Raw genomic sequence first — 25,030 nt, 5'->3', positions numbered from 1 at the left:
CTTAAAGGAAGAGTGAGCTGAGTCTGATCACGAAGAAATGGATTTCGATCACATGGTTCGAAGATCGGATTTTTGAGCTGTTGTTTAAAAGTTAGGATAGATTTCTTAGGAATATTTAGTAGCATAGCTTTCATTTGTACTTGAGTTGTAAAGACAACTATTTATGCACTTTATAAATAAAATAAATTTTGTTTTGTCTTATTTATACATCCTTACAATGGTAGTAATGAGAATTGATGTTTATATGTTTCTATTGAAATGTGGATATGATTCTTAGTTATGTTATTTGTGGTAATGTCAAAATTTACCAAATAAGGGAAGATTCTCATCACCCAAGTTTTGATTGGAAAGAAACTTGGAATCACGCGACTTGCATTGTATGATGAATGAGAACCTTCATCTTTGGTAAATTGAGACTAATTCCTTAATCACATATGAATGTGAGTCAAGTGAAGGACTAAGGGACCTAGTACACATTGTTGTGCACTGGTCAAGTACACCACAAAGAACATAAGACTATTCATTATGTTTTACTAAAAGTTTAGTAGATATGGTTATACTTAAAGGTTTAAGTGTAATTCTGAATCATTGGAAAACGCTCAATGAATAACATAACGAATAAAAAGAATCAATTAGGCATAAAGATAAAAGTTTCTCCAATCTGAAAATAAGGGAGAGTACTTAATTATCGTGTTTTATGATCGTCCTAATGATTATGAGACCATATCACAATTGATCCTCTAAGGACACCTTAGTGCATAAGTATGACTAACAAGAGGAATCTGAAATTGTTGAAATGGTTAAACCAAAATCACGAGTCATACTTCGTTCCAAAATCAAGTCTTAGAGTTGTACTCCAAGATTGTGATTTGAGTGACATCATCTTAAGAAGGTTTATGACACTTATCAAATGTGGAGTAGAACAGGTTCTTACTTTTGTACATTTGAAATTGGTAAGTTGTGATGTCTTGGATAAGACAGAGACCAACTAAGACCAATTGTGTGGAGTGTTTGTCTTGATAAGAATCCGCACTAACTCTTGAATATTTGTTTGTCAAGTTATGTTCTTCGACAAGAGAATATTATATGTCAACAGGTCAGTGGGAGTATTAATGGTCTTGAAAAGTTTCAAGAACCAATCAAGGATAGTTAATCACTAGCACACGACTTGTGGTTTATAACCTATCGTGTTGATATATTCCTGTTTCTATGCCATTCCAGTTTTAAGTCCACTATGCATGTGTGTTCTATGGGTTCTCATTTGAATGCATAAATGCAAAGCACCTTGATCAATGGAAAGTACATTAATATGTAGAGATGAGCTGCTTAATAACTTGGAAGCAATGGTGGGACCCATGATGGCAAGAAATTAATATTAAACAAGTTCAGTCCACATGAGGTTGGATTTGTCACAATAATTATCTTACGGTGATGGTTATGACAAACTCACATGGATAGGAGCACATACACCATAAAAATCTAAGTGACAAGGTTTCTCTCCGCTTCATGAAAATGATTATGAGGAAACGCTTTCACTAGGAAGATTTTAAGGAGATAGCAATTGTGTAAATTGCATTCTCGAGTTCGATTATGATTACGACATCCCTCTTCATAGTTCGAATTATGGGAAATGGCAATAGGGTCTGAACATTTGGGACTTATTGCAAAAAGTTATGAATTAGTTTACACATACATATAAACTATCTACGGAAAGGTGTATGAGTATAAGAAGCTTAGATAAAGGCTTATTGAAGCATATCGTATTAGAAATATGAACTTTGGAAGTCAATAAGTATTGATTTCTAGAAGTCCAACAATTTTCTGAGTACATGTCAAAGCTAGTGGGAGCATAAATGTTATATTGGTATGGATATAATTATCATGTTAGTGGGGGCATGATTATTATTTGAAGTGTTGCAAGTTAGCAATATTAATTATAGAAAACAAAAGTTTCACTTTGCAAAGTTGCAGGGGTTGAAAATTTGTTTTGCTATAATTAAGGGAGAGAATATTATAGTTCGTTTCAAATCTAAAAGCTTAGATCGAGAAATTTTAATCAAATTTAGTCAAAGGACATATATGGATGTTACGTTGAAAAGGTTCAACTTAAAAGGAATCTATATATGGCAAGAAACTGGTAAAGTATCACATTTTTCATGAATCGTGTCCCATACGCTTCTGGTATAGGATCGATTACATATGCTGTAATATTCGACCGTTCTAAATTTTCCAAATGCCTAGGGCATTAAGAGGGAAAAATGACTAGAATCGGATATGACTAAAATAATTAAACAACTGTCAAGGACAATCTAAGGTTCGCCAAGGATTGGTCACTTGTGGGCAGTTGGAAATATTGTAATAAATGGACCATATCGACATTATTATTAAAGATAGGATTCTATTAAGAATGAGTTGTCAGATGTTAAATATGGAAATGTTTCCATATTGGGAGTTGGACGTTAAGAATTTATGTCTAAATTAGGAACTTTTATGCAAGAAGGTTGTTCAAAGGAATGTACTTTGAATGTGAGACTTCATATCTATGGAATTGCCTTGTAACAATCTCTAATAGAGCACTTTGTAATTTCATTGGCAAAGTCTTGGTGACTTTGGCGTTATGACATTACAAAAGGATCATTGTATAAAATATTAGAATCTAGCATATTCTAATAGTGGGAAAAATTTGGTATTCTTGCACTAATGATAAGGATTAGGAGTTGTGAAATGAGTATCATTGGAAATGAGTTCAATTGATCTATTTCACAAAGTAAGGACCATAGGTAAACATAGTGTGCATGCTTGGAGCATGGGACAACTGTTATTATAATTGAAGTAATAAGTTGATTATCCGAAACATTATACAATGAATAATGAGTAATCAATATGGTGATTAAATAAAGGTGTTTTATTTATACTCAAAAGTTTTGGGGCCATATAAGATTAGTATTATTCTTGTGTTTCACTTTGCATGTTTTGACTTTCCGAATAATAAGATTATTCAAACCATCCACAGTCGATAAATACTATGGAAGTAAGTATTGAAGCTAGATTGTCATGAATCCGACTGTAGATTGTCTAAAGCGTTTAGACATAGCAAAAGTCTGCTGCAGTGTTCAGGAATGCTCTTGTAATAAGATTAGAGTATTGGATTAAACCCACGCTCACTTGAATCACTTGATGCATTTTATCACGAGTGATTGGTGAGACAATAATATCTTATATTCTTGAAACCAATACGTGTGAGTTGTAGTTTACAAGTCGGTTGCACATTGACATATGTAAACACACCAGTAACTTGGTGTTATAAAACATATTGTTGTGTGTGATTTGATGAGTAGGTACAAGCGAGCATTTGAGTCGAAGTTTATCCGTTCCTTTTACCCTAAGAGGATTAAAGCGATATCTGTGGGCCCCTCGATGATTTAGTGATGACACCTAAGCGCTTGGCTAAGCCTAGACTAAGTTGATGTGTTCAATTGTAGTCTGTTGTCAGTCGTCATAAATCGGAAATCAGGAAACAACACATAGACTGAGAGAATGATTATAATCCATGTCTCATGTCTATACGATATCTGAAATGGAGGAATATATGATCTCTTATCTAAAGGACACGTTACTGAAAAGATCAGAGTTGACAATGACTTTTGAAAGCTACGATTGTTGATCAGGTTTTGAAGTCGTACTTGCAAAATAGTTATTAGACTTATCCAAGTGGAAGACTGTTGGATTAGGTGTCTAAGCCCATAACTATTTTGGTATGTACTTGACCCAATTATGAGCATGGTCCTTTTGGGTTGCCTTCACCATAGCAACTGATATGATGAATTAAGGAGAAAGATGATTAATTATGATTTAGTAATATATTATATGGATAATATATTAAAAGAGAAATCATATTGTTTAATAAATATTGATCAAGAATTAATTTAGAGTTAATTTTGTGGTCAAAAGAGATTAATTAAACTTAGGGGACTGGAATTGCAATTATAAGATAATTGGTTTTTCGGCTGTAGATCCCTTAGGAATAAGGTGGACGAATTCAAGGTGGAAGCCCACTTAGAAATCGTCTAGGCCTTGATTCTGGAAGGATCTAAAGGGATGCTTGGTGTCTAATCAATCCAATTAGGGTTTTGACTGAAACCCTAGCAGCTCACCTATAAAAGGAACCCTAAGGCTCCCAAAATTCGGCCCTATGCTTTACAAGAGTGCCTTGGACGAATTTTGTGCCTCCTCCTCCCTCTCCAAAGTCATCTTGTTGCTTGTGGTGTTTGTGACTCCATTAGAGGTGCAATACTTGGGGGATAAAGCTTTCGAGAGTCAAGGACTTTGTGGTTTGTGATTGTTATTGCTACATAACAAGTAAGGTAAGATCTAAACCCTAATCATGTGTGATTTTCGGATTTGATATGCTAGTTTTAGGGTTTATTGTTTTGGTATTCAATGTTGTATGTTAAAATTAGAAAAACATAGATCAAAGCAATTAGGGTTACATGTACACCATAGGAATGATGTTATGCTTATAATCCATCAGTCGCGACCCTCAATGTATACGGATTGAACATTACCAATAACACTCCTAATTACCGTTTTGATCCTTGTAGCTAGAAGTTAGGAAATTATTTTATATATGGTACCGATCAGGCTGATCGGGCGGTAATCGGTGAGAGAGACATGGTCTTTAAGTTTTGGAACAAGTGTAATGAATGACCAGTTACACCCGCGAGAGAGAGAGAGAGAAAGAGAGAGAGAGAGAGAGAGTTCCATGATGGTCGAAGTGTTCACTAGCTGCATGATGTCAACTTTTATAGTATTTCAGAAAGTTTTTAAGAACTTGAATGTAAATCTGTCGGGCCCCGGGGCTTTCTCGCTACCACAAGCCCATACAACAACTTTTACTTCTTCAATGGTGAATGGAGATTCAAGTCGTATGTCATCCATCATTGGATCTGAAATAAGGGCTAATAAGTTTGGGACGCGACACCTAATTCTCCTTGAATTTGGCCTGATAAAACCGAAATACTTCACCTTTAACCTCAGCCACCTTTGCGGTTCACCTACCATTTACCATGAGCCCGTTTATATGGTTCCTTCTATTCCGACCATTTATGTACCCATGCAAAAACTAAGCCTTTTCATTACCATCAATCGACCATTTGATGTGTGCCTTTTGTTTTAGGTCGAGAGTCACCAACTTTTTAATTTCTTGTAACCGTTGAAGACCACGTGCCCGAGATTGTAGCTCATCGATGGTTAACTTGCGTGATTCAGACTCTTTCTCAGATGGGCAATATTTTACTTTATGGTAATTGAATCCCGTTCTTCCTCTTTCCCCGTCTCTAATTTCCATCTTATGATTTCATTTTTTAAGAATTTGAATTTGGCAGCTAGGTATTTATCAGTATTTCCATAACCTTCGAATCTAAGCCAGTCATCAGTAGCCAACTTCTTGGATCCTTCATTTAGAATCCATGAGTTAAAGAATTTGAAGGGTGTGTGTGTGTGTGTTGGGGGGGGGGGGGGGGAGGGGGGGTAGTGGGGCATAATCAGACTCTGTTGAATGAGTGTGATGGGGCAGTGGTCGGACAGGTCTCGAGGGTGTGCTGTAACGGAAAGGAAGATACTCATAGTTTTCTTACTCATGAACTAAAGGTAGTTATTTTTGAAATTAATGGATTCGAGGTGCAAATTTTATGGATGGGTTGACCCACTTATGTGTATAGAGTCAATGCCGATTATCCATGGTTCGCTTATGAACTAATATTAATAGGCTCAAAAAATCTATCAAATGGTTGAATGACTAGAAAAGTAGATTATGTATTTCACTACTAAAAAAAAGCGCTATTTCCGAGGGACACTTTCCTCAGAAATTCCTAGGAAAACGGCGTTTCCGAGGAAATGCCGAGAAAATCCTGTGCGTCGGTAAAACCCTCCTAGGAAATGTTTTGTAAGGGATTTCCGAGGAACTTTCTGACTCATTACTGAGGAAATGGTTTTGTCGTAAGTACTGAGGGTTTTCCTAGGAATTTTGTTTCCGAGGAATTTCCTAGGAAGATCATTTCCGAGTAATTTCTAAGGAAGATTATTTCCGACGGATTTCCGAGGAAGTTTATTTCCGATGAATTTCCGAGGAAATTTATTTTCGAGGAATTTCCAAGGATGTTTATTTCCGACGAATTTCCAAGGAAGTTTATTTCTGACGAATTTCCAAGGATTGTTTTTGAGGGATCTCCGAGGAAATTTTTTTCTGTGGAACCTTTTAGGAAACTTTCTTGACAGCTTTTTGTGACACTTGTTCATGACAGAAGTTCCTAGGAATTTCCTAGGAACAATGCAGCTGTAAAAAAATAAAAAACAAAAAAACCAAAAAATTTAGCCTAAAATGCAGAAAAAGAACTAATACAAAAAAACTTAGTTCATTCCATATATCAAAAAGTCATACAAACGTTTACACTTTAGAACATAAGTTTCAACAATTGTGTAAACCAAAAAGATAATATAGAAGTCTTAAAACCGTACAAACGTTTACAACAAATAACCTAAGGAGCATTCGATGGATTAGATGGATTGTTGGGACAGTTATTAGTGTCATATCGTCTCATGAACTCGACCATTTCCGCCATTTGTTTTTCCATTTGTGCTTGTCTTTTGGCCATTTCACCATTTTGTCGGGCCAATTCGGCATGAGCTTCTTCCAATTCCTGGACCTAAAAAAATGTTAAAAGACACATACATACATTAGTAACATAAAAAATAGTAAAAACAAAGTATATATTAACATTGATATCTATTATACCAACATATATTTCACTTATAAATGGAATGAACTTAAATTTTCTTATTCACAATAGCAACATATTATCATTTTTATATACAATAGCAACATACTTTTATTTTCTATCAATTATAGCATTTTACCTTTTTTCATAATACCAACATACTATAATTGTTATTTATTATCAAAGACCATATACTTTTATGTTTTTTAAATAACAGCAACAACTTTATTTTATCCATAATAGCAACAAACTTGATTTTTTTTATCTATAATAACAACATATTTTATCTACTTTGCATTTTTTTTATGTCAAATAAAAATACCCGCTGTTGTGACTGCTGGTACTCAGAAGAGGTCGGTTTGTTCCCATTGGATGATGTCCCCGTGACAACGAAATGTAGATCTGAACTTCCTACCCCGTAAATACGTCTGCACTTGCCTCTCCCTTCTTGTGCTTGCACCCACAAGTCAACATCACCCTCTGGATGTTGAGTTAGGTCCTCCCCGTACTTTTCAACCATGGCACTAGTGTATCTCTCCTACAATTTATCAAAACAAAACGATTGTTATTATTATACTATTTCAAGTTGAAGCACTAATTATCTATAAAGGAAAAGATAAATTACACATATTGCTCTAGCAGTAGGTGTACAAAACTCCAACTCTTGAATTGTATCATAATCTTTAGCCTTGAATTTTTTCTTGGCCTCTGCAGTAAGGTGGGTAATAAGAAAAAGTTCCAAAAATGTAGGGATACGCTTCAATTCCTTTTGCTACATAAAACACATAGTATAATTAGTGTAATCTTTGATTAAGTAAAACCAATTACTGAATTATATGAATATTGATTCGCATAATTACCAATTCCAGTCGATACTGATCATAACCCCTGGATCCCCCTGTATGTCTCGAAACTGTACCGGTGTCGTCACCGCTCATACGGTTGGCTCTCCCGGCCACTGACTTCTTTCTCCAAGCATCTGTGTCCCAATACTATAAAAAGAATATGTAAGATAATATATAAAAGGCAAAAAATAACAAAAAAATAATAATATATTAATTAGCTTACTTTACACAAATCCTTCCATACGTCCTCATTGAAACTAATAGGCTCAAAATCACGCATGATTGCAAAGTCATTATTTGTGTTCGGGATGTTGTGACCGGCCGCTCGAGCTCTATTTGCAGATTCATGTCGATATTCACTCATTATGTCTGAATAACGATCTTGCACCACACTTCTAAATCCACTCTCGATCATTCCATCATTTACCGAATCCCACCGATAGTATTTCTGTTAAAAAAAGAAACTAAAGCTAAAAGTGCAAACATAAAAAAAATCAACTTAAGGTATGCAAATTATTAATTGATATTACCCCAAAAGCACGAAACATTTGCTGAAATACTGTAGGCGGAAGCTTAGTAAATGTGGGCCATGCTCCATCCAAAAATTGATCAAATATAAGTCTGATATGATGATGTACCTGATAGGATGCAAACCTACAACAGTGAAATGTAACAAAATAAGTATTTTTATAATATGAGTCAGCAACATAAATTTAACTATTAAAATGACATACTTTTTTCCAAACTTCTCAAGATACGGCCTAGTATCGCCATATCTATGAGGTGTATCTGCGACATTTGAGTCGCGTTGCGTATCATCATCATCTTCTTCAGAATCATTGTCAGGGTCGATGCCAGAATTGTGGGCCTCATGTACACGACGACGTTTAATTATCCTCTGCGTATCATCCATTTGATCAGATATACCAACATCACTAGTACTCCCAGCGTATCCACGACCTAAGTTCTCAGCATCATGAGCACTCAACGGTGTAAACCGTGTACATCCCTGTCGCTGTCGGTCATTAGGACTGGAGTCCTGAGGTCGACTACCAGTACTGTCGTGGCCATGGGCAGAGTCGTGTATTCGACCACCAGTACTGTCACCACCACCACGAGCAGAGTCATGCCGTCGACTACCAGTACTGTCACGACCACGAGCAGCAGAGTGATGTGATCGAGGTTGCCTTCCACGACTACCCGACATAATGTGTGTATCCTGCATTTGATTAAACAAGAACGATTAGATACAAATATGATAAATCTCATATAATTTAAAGTGAACATTGGTATATGATAAATCTCACATAATTTAAGTTGGAAAACAACAAACAATGTTCCTAACAATCAAGTTCATTTTCGTCTGAATCGTGGTCAGAAAAATCCATTTCATCTGCTTCATCGCTTGTATATTCTTCAACTTCAAATTCTTCATCCTCACCGGTTGGATTTGTGTGTGTTAGGCATAGGCTTTCACTAGTTACGTCATTCGGTAACTCAAACCGTTCATCGATCTGAAATAATCCATCTGCTTCTATGTTTTCATCGTCCGCAACTTTAGCTTCAGGTTCGATTCCTTCATATACCCCTCTTGGTTTTGTCTTAACAACCGCCCATATATCTTTTGTTTCATTATTCACACAAGGGTATGGTGTATAGAACACTTGTTCTGCTTGTGATGCCAAGATAAACGGGTCGTCAGTTTGAAGCCGGGACTTGTGTTTAACATCAACAAGCTTATTTGTGTTAACTACTACACCGCGGTTGTTATCAAACCAAAGACATTTAAACATTACAACAGTTGAAGGCCCGTTACCACGATACTCAAGCTCTAGTATCTCGTCCACTAAGTCGTAATAGTCAGACTCCTCGGCGTTGTACGTCTCCCCTCTCACACATACTCCATAATTATTAGTCACACGTCCCTTACCATATTCCTGCGTATGGAACTTATAACCATTTACAAAGTACCCATTGTGAGATTTAGCATTCCGCGATGGTTTCCTTGATAAGATTTCCAAACGTTTACCGTTACAGTTTCCTTCATGTGAGTCTATCATTACCTATGTTAACACACACGTATTGTATTGGTTAACTATTTGTAAATATTAAGCATTATGATTTAATTAGTTTTACTTACACGATTTTTAAACCATTTGGCAAAGTATTTATCTCTTAGACACGAAATTGGTTCATCCGGATACATTTGTGGCGCCACTTCATCGAACGCGATGACATATGGGGTGACTTCCTCACAATTTAGTAGAATATAGGTATGCGCTTTATCAAGTTCTTGAGGAGTTAGAAGTCTTTTTTTTCCACCTTTTTCATATAACCTTCTCGATGGAAAGACAAACACGCTTATTTGAGAGTCTCCAATCGAAGAGCTAGGATGTTGTGGTGCAAAATTACGAGGCTCTCGATTATGACGTGTCTCAATCGTCTGAGAAAAGTATAGAGAACAATAGGTAGAGATTTCATTCATTAGATGTTCCCTGACGATTGAACCCTCAACCCTTGCTTTGTTTCTAATTCTTCTTTTTATCAAACCAAGTTTCCTGTATTTAGAGATTACCGAGAATATGTTAAGGATACTAAACATAATTTTGAAAAACGTATGACTTATAAGATAGCAAAATGTTTTATTACCTTTCGTATTGGTACATCCATCTATATTGCACTGGACCACCAAGAATAGCTTCATCAGCTAGATGTATGACTAGGTGCTCCATGGAATCAAAGAAGCCAGGAGGGAATATTTGCTCCAACTTGCAGATGGTTTGAACAATAGTGTGCTTCATGTTATTTAAGTCATCTAGATGCAACGTTTTCGAGCATAAGACTCGAAAGAATGTGCACAACTCTGTTATTGCCTCGTATATCTCTTTTGGAACAAACCCTCTTATAGCAAGTGGAAGCAACCGTTGCATAAACACGTGACAGTCATGGCTTTTGAAACCATAAAAACTATAATCTTTGATGTTTACACAATTCCCTATGTTTGAAGCATACCCGTCTGGAAATTTGAGCTTTTTTAACCATGCACAAACTTTTTTAACGTTACTTCTTTCCAGAGTGTAATTTCCCCTATCTTTGGTCATCTTTCCATTGGTATCATAATAGGGGTTTAATAGAGGCCGGTCACAAAGAACCTCAATGTCTTGCCTTGCCTTTATATTGTCTTTAGATTTGGAGGTGCCCATACTTGTGTGAAATAGATTCTCAAAAAAGTTTTTCTCGATATGCATCACATCGAAATTGTGTTGGATCAACAATTTGCACCAATATGGTAGCTCCCAAAAGATGCTTCTCTTTACCCAATTATGTTTAACTCCAAAACCATCTGGTTTTTTATATGTCGTATTAAAGGGGGTGCCTTCATAAACGGTAGGAAAATGTTGGATAGTCTGCCAAATCTCCTCTCCTGTTGGATTTGATAGTGTTGCTCTTTTGACCGTTCTATTTTTCTGAAAGTTTATCTTATCTTTTAGGAACTTGTGTCCAACAGGAAGAAACTGTCTATGACAGTCAAACCAACATGGTTTCCCTCCAAAATGAAGTTGGAATGCTCCTGCTTCAGCCGAACAATATGGGCAAGCTAACTTACCATGCGTGCTCCATCCAGACAACATTCCATAAGCTGGGAAATCACTAATTGTCCATAGCAATACGGCTTTCATTTGGAAATTGCTCCTTCGGTATGCATCATAAGTTTCAATTCCATCCTTGAACAACATTTTCAGCTCGTCTATTAGAGGTTGTAAAAACACGTCCAAATTTTGTCCCGGATTGTTCGGACCAGGAATGAGCACAGGAATTTGTATGTACTGCTCTTTCAAGGCCAACCAAGGAGGGAGGTTGTAAACCGTAATAAACACTGGCCAACATGAATACGGGGTCGTGTTTGAATTATTTGGACTAAACCCATCAGTACACAACCCGAGACGAACATTACGCGTCTCTCGTGCAAAATCAGGAAAGATCGAGTCAAAATGGTTCCAAGCCTGACCTTCACTAGGATGTATCATCTTTCCTGGTTGTCTACGATGATCTGCATGCCAAGTCATATGTTGGGCCGTCTTTTTTGAATAGAATAATCTTTGAAGTCTTGGTCCAATCGGCATGTACGTCATGACTAAATTAGGCGCCCCTCTATCATTGTATCTGCTTTCATGACATACTCTACAACGCTCCATATCAGAATTTTTCCCATTGAATATCATGCAATGATTTATGCATACATGAATCCTTTCTGACGGCAACTCTAATGGCTTCAACATTTTCTTTGTCTCGTAAAAGTTTGTAGGTACCTTCTCACCACCGGGTATACTATCTTTGAATATTGGAAGTAGTTTATTAAATGTTGAGTCAGAAACATTGCATTCTGATTTCCAATTCAATAATCTGGTGGTGGTGCATAGTGTGGAAGCTTTTTCAGACCCGTCCCATAAAGGCTCGTTTGCAAGCCTTAACATGGTATAGAATTTCTCAGCTGATTGATTTGGGTCTTGTGGCCCTTGCTGATAATAAGTATCAATATTGTGATGCATGCTCTCCATAACCATTTGCTCATATCTGGTATATTCACCTAAATCGTCATTAATGTCTTGAGCCATTTCACTGTCTATGCGTTGACGCACACGTTGAGATGATACGGGGTTTGAACATTGTCCCACATCATGTGTAGGTAATGACTCGCCATGTGCATACCATACAAAATAATTATCCATGAATCCACTTTTATATATATCAAACTCAACCAACTCTCTCTCCTTGAAAAAACGATTTTTGCATTTGGAACACGGACATCTAATTTGAAAAACCTCTAGCCCTTTTATAATTTTACGTTTGATGTTAGTTGCGTTGGTGTATGCAAAATCCAAGAAATAATTGACATGTTGTCGAAATACCGGATTGAATATACCATTTTTCGCGCGCAAAGTGTACATCCATTCTCTATTGGATGACATTTTTCGATCTAGAACTAAGATTTTGCATTTGTTAGATGTTAATAAAAAAGACCTAACAACTTAACACAAATCAACTAACAAAGTAACAAATGAAACGTCACACTTTATTATTAATAAATATTAGAATAAGATTTTTGCAATAAGACAAACTTTTTATAGCATATAATTAAAGCCATAACTTTACAATATTAATAAAACCAACAATTCAATAAACTAACATAAATCATAACTTCAAAATATTAATAAAACTAAAAAACATTAAGATGGGTTATTGGTATGTACAGGTCTGATGCAAAATTCTTTTTTTTTTTTTATGAATTTGACGATTTTGCCCTTGGTGATGATTTGAGATTTGGGCACACCAAAAAGCAACCAGAAACAGAAAATTCAGTAGAATTACATGTTTTCAAGGGTATATATGTCACTTTTTTGTCACAGCAGGTCTAGAAAGATAAACTCTAATGCATGAATTAAACAATTACACAACAAAAACTTAAAAAATGACACTTATGACAGATTATACCAGACAACAAATCTGGAAATCTGTCCAAACCAAACAAACAGAAACAGAAACAAACAGAAACATAACCAAATCAAAAAACAAAAACAAATGTTACAAACCAAATCTGGAAAGTGGGTAGAAGAATTTTAGTGGATTTTTGATGAATTTAGAAGCAACTTTTGAGGATCTTTTCTAAATCAATCAGAAGAGAACCTGATCATCATAAAAGGTAATTACCCTTTTAGCCCTTTTAATTTAATAGTAATTCAATTTTACTAACAAACCTTAACCTTATGGATGGGATCAAATGACTGCTACTATCATCCATTTGTTTTATGATACATATGGTCAAGTTGCTTCAACTGTAGTTAACAATAATAAACCGTTTTTCATCATTTTTATAAAGCAATTGTTAACATTTTAAGTGTTTATCTTGTGTTGCAACTGCAAGCTCGTTTTTGATACATATGGTTCAACTGTAGTAAAGGAAATCACACCATCCAGGGCAAAATTCAACCTAAAATCTAAGAAATAACATTTAAACATATAATAACATAAATCTAAACCTAATTTTCAACATATAACCACTTAAATTCAAAGATTTCGAAAAAATAAAAAAGTTAGGGATTTACCTTCAAAAAACGATTTGGGGAAGAAGAGGTTGAACTAAAAGGCGTTGAGTATAGCTTCAGTCGACCCAGCGGGGGCGGCGACACTAGCGGTCGTGGCGATGGTGGAATTTGCAGACGAAATTGGGGGGAACTCCGACTTCTTTGGAGCGCAATAAAAAAAACATCGTTGTTAGCTGTGAAAAAATGAACGACCTAGTATATAAGGAGAGTTTATTTAGTTTAATTCCTAGGAATGTTATAGGAATAACGCATTTACTAACTAGGAAAAAAAATATCATTTAATTATATATATATATATATATATATATATATATATATATATATATATACACACACGTTTTTACCTCAAAATATAAAAAAATATATCCAGTTCCTAGGAACTTCATAGGAAATATTTGGGAACTTCCAACGGATTTCTGAGGAAATAGATAACCATCACAAATTTATGGGAAATGCATAGAAAGTTCCAGTGCATTTCCTAGGAATCAAACTAATTTTTTATATTCTTATATATTCAAACGTTTTTTTTTTTTAATTCGTTCCATACTTTGTGCAACTTTGTTATGTATGAAATATTTTTATCTTACCAAAATATTATGCACATACATTAAAATACATATGTACACATACACTATATAAAATGTATAATGTTATGTTTTAAGTATTATGTTATGTTGGTGTGTGCACTTACGTATGTATATATTATGCATAATTTGGTAAACTAAAACCAATTCATGTATAATAATATTGTACAAAATATTGAACGAAAAAATCAATGTTTCATATTTTAATATTTGAAAATGGATTCTTTTCCTAGGAAATCTCTAGGAAATTTATGGGAACTTCCGATGGATTTCCGAGGAAATGCCTCATTCGTCACAAATTTGTAGGAAATGCATAGGGAGTTCCAAAGGATTTCCTAGGAATCAAAGTCATTTTTTCATTCATATTATTTTTTATTCGTTCCATACTTTGTGCAACTTTGTTATATATGAAATACTTTTATCTTACCAAAATATGTATTCTGCACATACATAAACATAAATATATATACATACACTATATTCAATGTGTAATGATAAACAAATGTTTTGAGTAATATGTTATTGTGGGGTACAGACTTACATATGTATAAATCATGCATAACTTCATAAACTAAAAACAATTCATGTATAATGCAACTGTAAAAAATATTGAACGAAAAAATAAATGTTTCATATTTTAAAATTAGAAAATGGATTTTGTTCCTAGGAAATCCCTAAGAAAAATAAGGGAACTTCTGATGGATTTCCGAGAAAATAGATTAGTCATCACAAATTTATGGGAAATGCATAGGAAGTTCCAAGAGATTTCCTAGGAATCAAATAAATTTTTTCATTCTTATAAGTTCAAATGTTATTTTTTATTCATTCCATATTTTGTGCAACTTTGTTTTACATGAAATACTTTTATCTTACCAAAATATGTATTATGCATATACATAAACATTAATATGTAAACATACACTATATAAAATTTATAATGATAAACAATCGTTTTGAGTAATGTGTTATGGTGGTGTACACACTTACGTAAGTATATATCATCGCATAACTTGGTAAACTAAAAACAATTCATATATAATGAAGTTGTACAAAATACTGAATGAAAAAACTAAATGTTTCGTATTTTAATATTAAAAAATGGATTATCTTCCTAGGAAATCCATAGGAAATATGTGGGAATTTCCGATGGATTTCCGAGGAAATACATTAGTCGTCACAAATTTAAGGGAAATGCATAGGAAGTTCCAAGGGATTTACTAGGAATCAAACTCATTTTTTCATTCTTATTATTTTTTATGCGTTCCATACTTTGTGAAACTTTATTATACATAAAATACTTTTATCTTACCAACATATGAATTATGCACATACATAAACATAAATATGTACACATACACTATATAGAATATATAATCATAAACAAATGTTTCAAGTAAGGTACATTTACTTATGTATATATCATGCATAACTTGGTAAACTAAAATCATTTCATGTATAATGATGTTGTGCACAATATTGAACGAAAAAATAGATGTTTCAACTTTTAATATTAGAAAATGGACTGCGTTTCTAGGAAATCCCTAGGAAAAATTTGTGAAGTTCCGATGGATTTCCTAGGAAAGACATTATTCGTCACAAATTTCTAGGAAATGCATATGAAATTCCAAGGGATTTCCTAGAAAGCAAACACATTTTTTCATTTTTATAGGTTCAAACGTTCTGTTTTTTGTTTCATATTTGTGGAACTTTGTTATACATGAAATACTTTTATCTTACCAAAATATGTATTATGCACATACGTAAACATACATATATGCACATACAATATATAGAATATATAATAATAAACAAATGTTTTGAGTAATGTATTATGGTGGTGTACATACGTATGTAACACAAGTGTCTATATAAATTATTTAAGTCTAGTAACAGTCATGGTTTAATTTGTGTAAGTAACACAAGTGTCTATATAAATTGATCATTTGTATGCTAGTTCCTAGGAAATGCCTCGGAAATACTAAGGGAATACCGAGGAAAGTGTAGTAAGTACGACATTCATACGAAAAATGTAGGGACAATGATTGTATTCTCTACTAAACTCGATATGATTTATTTTGTTACAAGGGGAAAAAAATGTTAAAAAAATATTACTAAGGAAATACCGAGGAAAGTTGGGTATTGATAAAGATCCTAGGAAAAGCGTAGGAAATACCGAGGGAATACCGAGGAAAGTGTAGTTAGTACAACTTCCATGGGAAAAATGTAGGAACAATGAGTGTATTCTCTACATAAACTCGATATGTTTTTGTTGTTACAAAAAAAAAAATTGTTAAAAAAAATATTACTAAGGAAATACCGAGGAAAGTTAGGTATTTATAAATATCCTAGGAAAAGTGTAGGAACTTCCGAAGGATTTCCAAGGAAAGCGTGTTTATGGTTATTCCTAAGCATTTCCTCGGTAATTGGTAGGTAATACCGAGAAATTCATTTTCCTCGGAAATATCCGTAGGAAATCCCTCCTTTTTCTAGTAGTGTTTGCTCTCAATTGGGTTTTGTTTCTTGTTATCATAATAGAGTATACGTGGATGGTAGGGAGCTTTTTTTTTTTTTTTTTTTTTTTTTTTTTTTTTTTTTGGTGGCTATTTTAAGGAAATGATTAAATCTAATTTTTGTATATATGAAATGATATAATGATAACATATTTTCAAGATTTAAGAAACGAGCATGTGCAAATATTGCTTTACCTTAATACATATAGTACAATATTTTCAGAAGAAGAAACAGCCATAGTTCACCAAATCTTAAGAAAAATATTCATATATTTGGACATATAAACTAAGTTAATTAAAATATACCATTAAACTTTATTGTTTGTCATGATTATGACATGTGATATCATATTTTTATTTGATTACTCTATCATTTTATTATATGTTGTCATAAAATGTTTAAAAAATTTATGATATATATTATTCAATAAATGTTATACATTTACTTTAATAAGTTAGTATTAATCGATAGAAATTTCAAATTTGATATATTTTAGAAATAATACCAAATTTATGTCCCCGTAGTTATGCCCAAGTTAGGAATTTCGTATCAAAAGTTTCTACTTAAGCATTTCAGAAAAAAAAAAAAAAAAAAAAAATACATGCATGAACCTCGACACCTTGTACTAAATAATAATATTAGGCTCTTTTAAATATAAATATCTTATATATATACCTATATATATTGTACTTTTCAAGGCGCTCCCTCCCACGAGTATTTTGTGAAAAATTTGAGCTCTGTTTACCTAAAAAATGCCGCAAGTTGATTTAGAAACGCTAGCTTCTGTATGCGGCGTCGGCGGCGGCGATCGGAAGATTGCGTGCGTGACGCTCGCAGAGGAGCCAGGAGATCCCGATATTCCTGGAAGCCACATAGTAGATTACCCACCGGATTGCCCGCCGGAATCGTTCTGGTTATCAAAAGACGCTGAATACGATTGGTTTGATCGCAATGCATTTTTAGATCGAAAGGAATCGATCAAAGGAAACTCTAATTCAATGAATCTAAATCCAAATGTAAACCCTAGCCAATCTAACGCAAACTCGAACTCGCTACAGTTTTCTTCGTTTTTGAAATCAAAAGCTGCAATTATTAGTTTGCCGAAGGGACAGAAGACGAGTTACGTAGATACGAAGCGCAGGAACTGCAAACTTTCGAGCATATGGTTGTTTCCAAAGAGATCGGATTCCATAGAGAAAGAGCCGGTGGCAGTATCAATGGCGGAGCCGTCTTCTCCGAAGGTCTCTTGTCTTGGTAGAGTTAGATCGAAGAGGTGTCGCAGCCGTAGGAAGTCGATTGAACCAGAAAAACCTATAACTCAAGATCAGAAAACCATTCGAGTACATAAATCCGGATTCATATCTCATATAAACTCGTTATTCCGATCTGATTGTTGCAGCTGTACAAAAACGAATAAATCCCCCCTGAAAATCAAAGAAGCGTCGGAAAGTTCAGTGCAGAGAAGAAACAATCTCACTTGTAAACAGGAAACGTCGGCTGATCCACCTTCTTTGGGAGCTGTGCTTCGGTTTTCATCCGGCCGAAGATCAGACAGCTGGGGGGAGACCGAGATGTTGACTTGACAGATCGTCAATCGTTGTATTTCAGGTCGCCCACGTGGCGTGTAGTTAACGACTCGGCAAGCGGGACCCACAAAGTGAGCCTAATACGCTCATATGACGCGGTAAAAAAAACAATGCCTGCAAGCTGTAAAAGGTAAAAGTTAAAACAAGCGGGTTTTACGGTTTCATTTTTTCTTATTTAACGAACGCCTTTCATTTAGTTATTCATTACTCATGAGTGTGATTGTTGCATATATTTGTTTGGTGTTGGTGTATATACGTGGGATTCAAAATAAATATTGCATAAAATTTGATAAGTGCGATTATTAGTGTTGATGTACCAACTATTGAGAAGGCCACTTGTACGCAAAGGTTATTTCGTTATGTATTTATTTAAAATAATTTTTGAATAATTAAAAAAGTTATATGTCAAGTTGAATACTTCTATATTTTTCAGGGGAAGTATACATATAATTGTTTTTCACCTCAGCAATTAGTTTTACATATATGAATTTTGATTAAAGGATTAATAATTAAAAACATATAAACATGAGTTTATTATAACTATGATGTAAAATCTATGAGAAAAAAAAAATTGGAATCGGTTGACTGCTAACAAAAGTATTATCTTTTTGACTTTTTACATTAAATGAACATATATTTTGCAATAGCCTACTTCAAAATCCATCGTACCACGAGCATTATATTATCAAGGGGACGAAAATGAAATTCAATAAAAACAATACATAGAAGCTTAATTTATTTAAAATTATACCATATCAAAGTTTTAACAAAAAAACCAACATATTATAACAGCTAAGTTAGCAATTAATAGATACAATTTAGTCTTGATTTGATTAATGTTTTACTGTTGTTTAATTGCAACTAAAATAGAAAATTTTGATAGGAAGATAACAAATTTTTTATAAACATATTTTTTAGCAAACAAGCGAAATGAATCATTAAATGATTTAAAAATAAGATGATTAACAAGAAAAATTTTCTAAAAAAACACTTTCATGATTTATTTTTAAATAAATTAAGAAAAAATTCATTTTTTTTGATAATTTTAGTCAATATCAACAAAATCATCGTAAAAATAAATAATTGAAATGTTTTTTTGGAATTTTTTTTATGATCATATTATTTTTTTTATGATCTATTGACTTATTTGTTTTGCTCGCCAAAAACATATGCTGGAAAAAGTTTTATTGTCTTCCTACCCATTTTTTTTAACAGGATCTACATATATTTTCTACTATCCGAATATATATATATATATATATATATATATATATATATATATATATATATATATATATATATATATATGATTGAAGACTATGTTTTTTATGTTTTTTATGGGGAAAATGACTTATTAAGGTAATTAACTTTTTGGTATGTTGACATCTAGATAACTATTTTTTGTTTGTACACATGTATGTAACAAACTTGTTGGAAGTGTTCACATATGACCATTATGACTTGCTATAACATATTAAATCTTAGATGTGAACATTTTCAACAAGTTGGTTACGTAGATGTGTACAAAAAAAGATAGTTATCCAGAGCAAAACAAAAAGTAAAAATAAATTACACATATGATCCTTATGGTTTGGGAGAATTTGTGTTTTTAGTCCCTAACTTATTTTTTTTTAACTCGAATGGTCCCACTGTTTATTTTTGTTATGCGTTTGATCATTATCTTACCTAAAAAGGCTATCGTATCCTTATTAATTTATTTTTCATTTAATTTGCTTATTTATGTATTTATTTTTTATATATTTAAAAAATATTAATAAACCCCACATATATGTATCTCATCACCATAAACCTTAAACCACATTTGAGAAATTTAATTCGGATGGTCCCTACAGATACGCGGGGAATTTGTGTTTTTGGTCCCTAACTTATTTTTTTGCTTTACTTTTAATATTTGGGTAATTATTTTTTTGCACATATCTAGGTAACGAACTTGTTGAAAACGTTTATATCTAGGTTTTTATCTGCTATAGCAGGTCATAATGGTAATATGTGAATACTTCCAACAAATTTGTTACCTAGATATTTACAAAAAAAAGATAGTTACCCAAATATGATCGTATCAAAAAGTTAATTGCTTTAATAAGTCATTTTTCCTTTTTTTTTAATGCCGTAAGATCGGATTAAAGTTTTGAAAGGATTAAACATTAAAGTTTTGAAACGACGACACATATTGACGAAGGCAAGAAAAACTTTTGAGAGCATTACTATTTGGTAGGTAATTGAATCGCACATAGACATTTATTTAAATTATTTGGTTGATTTAATACGAATTTTGAGTTGGGGGGGGGGGGGGGGGGGGGGGGGGGGGGGGTTGGCGAAGTAGAGATTGTTTGTATGAGTAAACTCTTTAGATAGCTACAGACTAACAGAGGGAGTGACCTACCTAGTCATAAATATGAACACCCTTTGTAGGGTACAATTGGGCCACATGTTGGGTTTTCGGGGACTGGAATAGTGTAATGAATTTATCATTAACTCTTTTTACCATTTAATGTTTTGAGCCTTTGGCGGTAAGTTCTTAGAAGTATTAACTTGTTATATTTGATTTTTTTATTTTTTATTTCTACTAATTTAAAAAAAAAATTGTTGTCATAATAATACATTATTTTTATTTGTAATATTAATATATTTATAGTTTTTATCAATTGTTATGTAGTTTATATTATTTCTTATCAGTAAAATGATATTATTTTGACTTCACGATATTGATTATTGACAGAAACACAAATTTAGTAGCAGAACAGGCCGAGTATGTTGGACTAAATCTCCCCCATTTTCGTGGACCTTGGGGGGCCATGTAGCAGTAAACCCAAAGCCCATTTGAATTTTTAATTTAGATATTAACTTCAATTTAGTGTTCTTAAAAAGAAAACCCATAAAAGTTCATAAACATGTGTCATTAGAATACCCTTTTGTTTAAGTTATAACATAACATATTTGATAGAATACAAGAAAAAGTTACATATAAAGACCTCTTTCCTAACACCCACAATGCTCAACAATATTAGTTCACTATATTTGTTGATATGCATTTTCTTTTACACATTTTTCAAGATCACAAAGTAAACTATATATGTATAGTGTCACTTTGATCAATTACAAACTCCAATATCATGTTACATTACTTATAAAATAGGTTATATATGTTTCAAATAGACAGAATCGGAGAGAACACTTGTACCATAATTGGCACATGTTGCAAAGAAACGAGATTAAGAAGGATTTAATTTAAGAAGCTATGGAGGAACCGGAGGATTTAATTTAAGAAGCTATGGAGGAACCGGGCTGAATGTGAAGCGATTTACGGGTATACTCTAAAGCTATTTACGGGTATACTCTAAAGCTAGATGAAGATAGAATTAATGCTCAGAACGAAAAAAAAAAAAAGAAAGACTTAAAGCCTAATGAAATTTCCAAACTCTTCAAAAAACATTAATCATGGTTTGTCTGTTTAAGAAAACCCAACAAATTCAATATTTTTGTCTAAAAAAGTCCAACGAAATTTCCAAACTATTCAAAAAAAGTCCAATCATGTTTTATATGTTTAAAATGTTAAGTTCATCTTACAAGTCATTTTCCCAATATGGTAATAAGCGACATCATCTGTTTCTCCTCTTTGACTTCCATAGAATTGAACAAAAGTGTAACTTAGTTGGTCTTTTTTATACAAAATGTTTAGTTTGTTGAATTTTCTTGAACCGACAAAACATGTTTGAGGTTTTTTGAATGATTTGGAAACTTGGTTGGGCTCGTAAGTCATTTTCCCAAAAAACAATCATAGATAAATATCACATCTTATTAAAACCTTGAGCCACAATAAACATGGACAAATAGTTTTTTATCCAAAAATGGTACATGTTTTGGTTTAGGTTTTCTCAAGCATGGTTCATCTCATCATCATACATCTCTATTTGTCTTCCATTCAACGGTTGAACTGGTCTTGAGTTGCTCTTGCATTCCCATATCAATGGCGCCTTTAATTCTGCTACTTGCTCCTTTGAAATCGATTTCACCTACGGATACATAAAACATTAAAAATAAAATAGATATGAAAAAAATTGCAATAAAAAAACTTATCACTTTGTGATGTTGGTACCTTGCCAAGAATGTGCCAAATAACTCCTTCGGTACATGGAGGTGTGGAAAAAGATCCTACATATCGATAGTACTTGCGTGAGTGTTTCCTAATTTCCTTCGTGGTGATGGCCCCAAGAGCAACTTGAGCTTGTTTGTTTGTTGAGCTATGAGCCTCCTTTACTAATTTCTCAAGTTTAGATTGTATCTATTAAAGAGTCACAAATATTAAACATCATTTTCTTGCACTATAACCATTTAAGAACTTTTTATTTATTTAAAAGGAACCCGAAAACAAAGACTTTAATTTTAATTGAACATTTCACATTATTTACAATTATTATGTCACAAAGGGAAACCACATACCTTAGTAAGAAGAGGATCGGGATGACCATATTGATAGAGAACCGCTATAACTGTTACTTCGCCATCAACGGACTTGTGCACTAGATGGAGCTCAGCGGCATACCTAAAGCGTATAAAATAATTATGAATTTATGGTTTGACTTTAAAAGTCAAAATGTAACATTTTTTTTAATATCTCTTTAAAAGTCAAAATGTAACTCTTAGACATACTGAAGACCATCGAGGTGATGCTCAGAAGGCGAATGCCAATGCATTTGTATGAGGGTATAGTTTTTTCCATTTAATTTCAAGACTCCTGCATTTCCATCATAGTTCATCTGCACATATTTTCACAACCCTTATCAAAGTCAAAATTAAAGATTCACAAGGTCAAAATTGGTCAAAGATGAAACCAAGAATACATAACTGGTATTCATGAAAACTCTGAAAAAAACAAACTTAATGGAATTCAACTTTGATGTAAGAGACAATCTAAAAACATTGAGGAAGATCAAGGTCAAAGTTAAAGATTTCAAAATAAAAAACCTCAACATATAGCATGTGGAGGGTCAAAGTTAAAGACTAAAAAAAGTCAAAATTGATTGAAAAGGAGTTCTAAAGTACAAACCGCAACATTGAAGAGATTGTCAACAAGAGTAGCATTAGCAGTAAAATGATATTCGATGTCTAATGGCTTCAGGTGCTGACTAGGAACAGATTTTGACTTCACAATATTGATAGGAGACTGAAATTTTCCATTGGAGCAGGCCGAGTAAGTTGGGCTTAATTTCCCCCATTTTCGTGGCCCATGGGGGCCCAAATAACCGAATTGTGGTCCTCCCCCATTCACTGTAAATCCGAAAGCCAATTAGAAAGAACATATAAATAACAATCACCTAATTTAATTTTTATGAAACTTTGTCACTGAATTTTTTTTTTTTTTTAATTTGGGGATTAGACTCAAAATTAGTGTTTTTAAACTAAGAATCCGAATCAAATAAGAAGACAATGTTCGGTAAGAATGTAAAATGTTTTTTATGTGCATATTTTTATAGTGAACCAACAAAATGAATCAAAAGTAATATGCTTCGTAAAAAATTCTGGAAAAACAAATTTATGATTCATTTTTTAGTAAATCAAGTAAAAATTCACTTTATAGACAATTTTAGTAAATAACAACAAATGTATAAAATTAAATCATCGAGAAGTTTTTTTTTCAGAATTTTTTTATGAATCGTGTTATTTTCAATTCATCTAACGATTAATTGTTTGGGTTCGTCAAAAAACTATACAGATTAAAAACTTCTTACTGGATGTATATCTCTTAAACTAAAATCCCGTCAAATTTCATACAAATTTGTGGCTTGAATATTACCCATTTGTTCGAATTATAATGTAACATATCACATAAACACACAAAAACTTACGTATAAAGACTTATTTCCCAACAAAGTTGTATACATTTAGTTTACTATACTTGTGCATGTGTAGTAATTTCACACATTTTCCATTATCACTAAGTAAACTATTAAAAAATATTTATTACGGTCTAAAAGTGTTGAAGTGGAAACACCAATATAAGGTTATAAAACTGTATAAAATGCTTTATCTGTGTATGAAATATACAAACCTGAAAATTGTGTGTGTATATATATATATATATATATATATATATATATATATATATATATATATATATATATATATATATATATATATATATATATATATATAGGTTCAGGTTCATTTGAGACCATTTTAATTTTGTGAGACCGTAAGTTCAAATCTAAAAATAATTTTAAAATGCAAAATAAATAGAAAAATCCAAAAATTCTTTTTTTAAATATTATTTTCGGAACTTGAATTAACTAAAAAAAATAAAAAAAAATTCCGTTTTTTTTTTTGAAAAATAAGTGTAATATTCTAAATAGAATATAACACTGACATATTCTAAAAAATAATTTTAAAATGCAGAATAAATGGAAAAATCTAAAAATTCTTTTTTTAAATATTATTTTCGGAACTTGAATTAACTAAAAAAAATCCATTTTTTTTGAAAAATACGTGAAATATTCTAAATAGAATATTACACTGTACATATTCTAAAAATAATTTTAAAATGCAAAATAAATGGAAAAATCAAAAATTTCTTTTTTTAAATATTATTTTCGAAACTTGAATTAA

The 25,030-nt window shown here is 32.8% G+C and overlaps 3 protein-coding genes across 3 annotated transcripts; 1 reads left to right on the top strand and 2 right to left on the bottom strand.

Annotated features, from left to right (window-relative positions):
* Positions 1-6,098: 6,098 nt before the first annotated feature.
* On the bottom strand, positions 6,099-13,903 carry LOC111897093 (uncharacterized). The gene is made up of 8 exons (XM_052766227.1): positions 13,726-13,903; positions 8,356-8,840; positions 8,152-8,275; positions 7,845-8,069; positions 7,637-7,768; positions 7,402-7,548; positions 7,099-7,314; positions 6,099-6,704 (listed from the first exon to the last, which is right to left on the bottom strand). Exons 2-8 carry the CDS (start codon positions 8,826-8,828, stop codon positions 6,537-6,539), a joined length of 1,485 nt encoding a protein of 494 aa, XP_052622187.1. The 5' UTR covers positions 8,829-8,840; positions 13,726-13,903; the 3' UTR covers positions 6,099-6,536.
* Positions 13,904-17,572: 3,669 nt separating this feature from the next.
* Positions 17,573-18,403, top strand: LOC122195405 (uncharacterized). The gene has a single exon (XM_042897286.1). The coding sequence runs from the start codon at positions 17,573-17,575 to the stop codon at positions 18,401-18,403; it is 831 nt and encodes a 276-aa protein (XP_042753220.1).
* A 3,802-nt stretch (positions 18,404-22,205) lies between these two features.
* On the bottom strand, positions 22,206-23,695 carry LOC111897086 (alpha carbonic anhydrase 1, chloroplastic; the record flags this gene model as incomplete). Its single annotated transcript, XM_052766932.1, is given in 5 exon segments — positions 22,206-22,440; positions 22,524-22,709; positions 22,868-22,970; positions 23,078-23,184; positions 23,475-23,695. Coding segments are annotated over 5 exon segments (755 nt in total), but the record flags the coding sequence as incomplete, so codon positions are not given.
* Between the last annotated feature and the right edge of the window lie 1,335 nt (positions 23,696-25,030).

This window comes from Lactuca sativa, chromosome 8 (assembly GCF_002870075.4).
Source record: "Lactuca sativa cultivar Salinas chromosome 8, Lsat_Salinas_v11, whole genome shotgun sequence".
Taxonomy (NCBI): domain Eukaryota; kingdom Viridiplantae; phylum Streptophyta; class Magnoliopsida; order Asterales; family Asteraceae; genus Lactuca; species Lactuca sativa.
The sequence above is the reverse complement of the archived record's forward strand: the minus strand, read 5'-3'. Positions and strand labels throughout refer to the sequence as shown.